This window comes from Zosterops lateralis (genome assembly GCF_965231275.1).
Source record: "Zosterops lateralis genome assembly, chromosome: 22".
Classification (NCBI taxonomy): domain Eukaryota; kingdom Metazoa; phylum Chordata; class Aves; order Passeriformes; family Zosteropidae; genus Zosterops; species Zosterops lateralis.
The window spans coordinates 6,880,076-6,885,075 of record NC_139782.1 but is presented as its reverse complement, the minus strand read 5'-3'; the positions used below and the strand labels follow the sequence as shown (position 1 = coordinate 6,885,075).

General features: G+C 58.5%; 1 protein-coding gene and 1 long non-coding RNA gene across 3 annotated transcripts in view; one reads left to right on the top strand and one right to left on the bottom strand.

Moving 5' to 3' along the window:
- Window positions 1-1,712, bottom strand: part of LOC310918137 — a 12,769-nt gene extending 11,057 nt beyond the window's left edge. The window contains exon 1 of the long non-coding RNA XR_014591598.1: window positions 1,669-1,712. This is a non-coding gene — a long non-coding RNA (uncharacterized lncRNA). The remainder of the gene's footprint in view (window positions 1-1,668) is intronic.
- Window positions 1,713-1,981: 269 nt separating this feature from the next.
- The window catches only part of HES4 (hes family bHLH transcription factor 4), a 3,350-nt gene continuing 331 nt past the window's right edge, over window positions 1,982-5,000 (top strand). The window contains exons 1-4 of one of the 2 annotated variants that reach the window (XM_083876745.1): window positions 1,982-2,216; window positions 2,425-2,520; window positions 2,779-2,866; window positions 3,671-5,000. The exon at window positions 3,671-5,000 is cut by the window's right edge and continues 331 nt beyond it. In XM_083876745.1, the coding sequence (XP_083732871.1) occupies window positions 2,106-2,216; window positions 2,425-2,520; window positions 2,779-2,866; window positions 3,671-4,281 (906 nt within the window). In that variant the 5' untranslated portion in view covers window positions 1,982-2,105 and the 3' untranslated portion in view covers window positions 4,282-5,000. Of the gene's footprint in view, window positions 2,319-2,424; window positions 2,521-2,778; window positions 2,867-3,670 lie in introns of both variants that reach the window. The other variant, XM_083876744.1, reaches the window with a different exon arrangement.

The following is a 5,000-nucleotide window of genomic DNA, read 5'->3' as shown; positions in this document are numbered from 1 at the left end:
TCCTTCCTTCCTTCCTTCCTTCCCTGGATTCTCTCCCTCTTCTCCCTTCCCTTCCCTTTCCCCTTCCCTTTCCTCTCCCCTCTTTCCCCCGGGCAGGATTCATTCACTGCAGGAATTCAGGATTCGAGCAGGATTTGGGCCAACAATGGGGATTAAATTCCACGTGTCCTTCCCCTTTTTTTCTCCTCCCCCAAAGAATTCCCACAAACTCAGCCGGGTCTCCCTCAGGGTTTTCAGGACGTGTTTTTCCTGAGAGTTTTCCCCTCCAAAAAAAAAAAAAAAAAAAAAAATAAAAAATTCTTATTTTTATCCTTCAAATTGTGAGGAAAGAGAGGGAAAAAAAAAAAATCTCATTTTTATCCTTCAGATTATGAGGAAAGAGAGGGAGAGGGAAAAAAAAAAATAAAAAAGGAGCAGCGTTTTTCCAGGAGAGGAATCTTCCCGATTTTTCAGCTGCAGCCTGTGCAGAGCTAATTCCCAATTTATGATTATTAAAAGATTAAAAGCCTGCAGCAGCAGCAGCAGCAGCAGCCAGCTTTTCACACCAGGGCCGCATTGCCTGGAAAAAAAAAAAAATAATAATAAAAAAATAGGCCGGGATTGAAATTAGCCAGGAGCAGGTCGGTTAATGACGGCGGGGCCACATTAAAGGGATTTTCTGTGGGACCCCCCAGCTTGGGGGAGGGTTTGGGGTTTGCTAAAGGGAGAAGGGGGTCACAGAGAGGGGGTGACATTGGGGGGTCTCTCATCATTCCTGGGGGGTCCTGAGCCTTCTGACCGGGTAAACCAGGGGGGTCTTGGGGTATCAGAGCAGCATCAGGGTGAGAGGAGCCCCCACACCGGGATTTGCCCCGGGAGGGGAGAATTGGGGGGAAATAAAAGCCAGAGGGTCAGATTGGGGGTCCCCCAAGACTTTAGGGGGGTCCTGACCCTTCCAGCCCCGGTAAACCGGGGGGTCTTGGGGTACCAAAACCTCACTGGGGTGGGAGGAGAACCCACACTGGGATTTGACCTGGGAGGGTTGCAGGAGGGAAGAACTGGGGGAGAAATAAAGGCCAGAGGGTCAGAATGGGGGTTCCTCAAGGCTCCAGGGAGGGGGTCCTAAGCCTTCCAGCCCCAGTAAACCGGGAAGGTCCCGGAGTATCACCGGGTAAGGTGGGAGAAAGCTCTGTGGATTCACCCCCCCGTTCACATCCCGCTCCCCCACAGGCGGGCCAGGCCCGGCCCCGGGGCCCGCGGGGGAAGCGGCGGAAGGCGGCGGGCCCCGGGCGGTGCGGCTGCCGCGGGCGGGGCGGGGTTTTCCCATGGAGCCGGCAGCGCTCCGGCACGTGCTCCGGCGGGGAGAACGGGCGGCAGGAGCAGGAGGAGGAGGAGGGAAAGGAGGAATGGGAATGGGAATAGGAATGGGGATGGGAATGGGGAGAATTGATGGATGAGGGAGAACGGGGTTTGATTGACAGCGGCGCCCCCGCCAGCCAATGGGAGCCCAGAGCGCCCCGCGCCGCCGCCACCGCCCCGCCCCGTTGGCCTCGCGTGCCGCGCCAGCCGCCGCCGCCGCCCCCGGGGCCGCCTGTCACAGCTCGGCGGGGCCAGACCGGGGACAGAGCGGCGGTGGCGGTGCCCGGGGCCAGCCCCGCCCGGCCGCCCGCCCGGCGCGTTCCCTCTCACCTCACACTCCGCCCTCCATTTTTTTCCTCCTTCCTCAACCCCACGTGGGCCCCTCTGAGGGGGCGGTGAGGGGGGGGAGGGGGCGTTCCCCGCGCGCGTGACGGGGCGGGACCTCCGTGAGGGGAGCCGAGCGTGGGTTGGTGCGGGGTTGCGTGAGGCGAGGACCAATGGGAAGGCGGGGCTGGCGGGGCGCCGGGCGCTGATTGGGCGGGCGGGAGTGTGGGAACGGCGGCGGCGGCGGGTTCACACGAATGGGGCGCCGGGGCCGGCGGGGCCGGGGCTATAAAAGGGACGGGCGGGCTGAGGGGCGGGGGGGGGCGACACCGACAGATCCACCGACAGATCGACAGGACAGACAGACAGACAGACCGACAGATAACCCGCCCCTCCATCCGCCGCCATCGGTTGTGTCACCCCGCCTCGCCCCGGGCACAGCCATGCCCGCCGACACGGGCATGGAGAAAGGCACGGCCTCGCCCATGGCCGGCGCGCCCGCCAGCGCCAGCCACACGCCGGACAAGCCGCGGAGCGCCAGCGAGCACAGGAAGGTAAATGGAGCAGGAGCAGGAGGAGGAGGAGGAGGAGGAGGGTGCCGGCCGGGGCGCAGCGGCGCTGGAGCTGGATGGCGACAAGCCCGCGGCCGTGCTGAGGTCGGTGATGGTTGGGATGGGGAGGGGGGATAATGAGGTGTTTGGGGGTCCCCGGGGTTGTGCGGGGGTTCTGACCGGCTCTGCTGTCCCCCTTCCCTCCCCGCAGTCATCTAAACCCATCATGGAGAAGCGGCGCCGGGCGAGGATCAATGAGAGCCTGGGGCAGCTCAAGACGCTCATCCTGGACGCGCTCAAGAAGGATGTGAGTGGGGTTTGAGGGGGGACAGATGGGGGACACACTGGGGGGACACACCAAGGGACACATTGGGGGAGACACACCAGGGGGACACAGCGGGGGGACACACCTGGGGGGACACACTGAGGGGACACAGCGAGGGACAGACAGTGGGGAGATACAGCAGGGGGACACACCGATGGATGGATGGATGGATGGATGGATGGATGGATGGATGGATGGATGGATGGATGTCCAGCCCTGACCCCCGCTCCTGTCCCGCAGAGCTCCCGGCACTCCAAGCTGGAGAAGGCGGACATCCTGGAGATGACCGTCAAACACCTGCGGAACCTGCAGCGGGCACAGATGACCGGTGAGTGCTGGCCCCGGACAGGACACCGGGCACCGGACAGGGCACCGGGGTCGGGGTCTGCACTGGGGATGGGGGACTGGGGATGGGGATCGGGGTCTGCACCGGGAGCTGAGGATGAGGGACCAGGGTCTGCACCGGGAGCTGGGGATGAGGGGTCAGGGATCCGGACCCAAGGCAGGGCACCGGGAACCGGACTCTGACCCGGTGACTGGGACTGAGGGCGGAGAACAGGAGCTGGAGACAGGAGACCTGGATGGGGCTCCTTACAGGGAACCAGGCTCCAGAATAGGGGCTGGGGACCTGGGACTGGGTTCCACACCCAGGATTAGGGACAGAAGACTGGGCTCCAGAACCAGGATTAGGGACAGTGGACCAATAACTGGGCTCCAGACCCGGGATTAGGGACAGAGGACTGGGAACCAAGCTCCAGGTCTGGGATTAGGGACAGAAGACCGAGAACTGGGCTGTTACCCGGGATTAGAGACAGAGGACTGCAAACCGGGCTCCAGACCCGGGATTAGGGACAGAAGACCAGGAACCAGGCTCCAGACCCGGAATTAGGGACAGAGGATGGGGGAGCCAGGCTGCAGACCTGGGATTAAGAACAGTAGACCGGAGAACCGGGCTCCAGAACCAGGATTAAGGACAGTGGACTGGGAACCAGGCTCCAGATCCGGGATTAGGGACAGAAGACTGGCAGCCAGGCTCCAGACACACCCAGGACTGGGGACAGGATACTGGGGCCAATTCTCCAGCCCTACCACTCACCTCCCACCCCCTCCTCCCCCTCCCCACCCTCCACAGCTGCTCTCAGCGCCGACCCCACAGTCCTGGGCAAATACCGGGCCGGCTTCAACGAGTGCATGAACGAGGTGACCCGCTTCCTGTCCACCTGCGAGGGCGTCAACGCCGACGTCCGCACGCGGCTGCTGAGCCACCTCTCGGCTTGCCTGGGCCAGATGGTGGCCATGAACTACCCCCCGGGCCCTCCTCCGCCTCCCCCGGCCCAGCCCGCACATCTGGCTCAACATCAGCACCAGCAGCAGCAGCAGCAGGTCGCGCTGCCCCCGGGCACGGCTGGAGCTCTGCCCGTGCCCTGCAAGCTCAACCCCGCCGAGGTTTTGTCGCCCAAAGTTTACGGCGGTTTCCAGCTGGTGGACGGGCAGTTGGCTTTCCTCATCCCCAACCCGGCTTTTCCTCCAGCCTCCGGACCGGTTATCCCGCTCTACGCCAACGCCAACGTGCCGCTGCCAGCAGCAGCAGCAGCAGGAGGAGGAGGAGGAGGAGGAGCAGCCACAGCTCCCTCGGTGTCCCCAGTCCAAGGTTTGACATCATTTGGGGGCAGCATCGGGTCGGTGTCCCAGGCTGGGAGTCCCATTGGAGAGCGCAGCGAATCCGTCTGGAGGCCTTGGTGAATTTTTTTTTCCCAGTCTTTCTCCATCTCCAAAACAACAAAAAAAAATAACTCTCCTCGGTTCCGTTGTATGGAGCCCTTCTGTTATTATTATTATTATTTTTTTTTTTAAAAAAATCAGATTTAAGCGGAAAGGATGAAAAGGACCTCGCTATGAACGTGCTATTTATTATTTTCAATAATATGGGATATGGGATAATATATCCCATATATTTCAATATGGGATTCTCGGCTTGTATTTTTACTCCTTTAAAAAAAATGCCTTTATTTGAGAAACTTTTTTTTTTTTTAAAAAAGAAACGAACCAACAAAACAAAAAAATTAAAGGAGAAATAGTTTTGTAACAAAATATTAAAAAAAAAAAAAGAAAAAGTTATAATGCCAAAGTTGTTTGTATCCCGTCGGTCTGTGGGTGTGTGTGTGGCTGTGTCGAAGACTTCCAAAAAAAGAAAAGAGAAAAAAAACCCCAAAAAACAGGTGTTTCAATAAAGGAACTCTTTGAAATAGATTTTTTTTTTTCATTTTGTTCGAGAATGAGCAAGGACGAGCTCCTCTTCAAAAAAAAACAAACAAAAAAAAAGATAAGACTGGACTTTACGGCATTAATTCTGGATAATTGGAAAGGATTGGGGTAAGAAATTGAGGGTGGGGGGAGAGTTTTGCAATCAGAAGGATTCCTAAGGAAAATAAATCCTAAGTTTTGCAATCAGAAGGATTCCT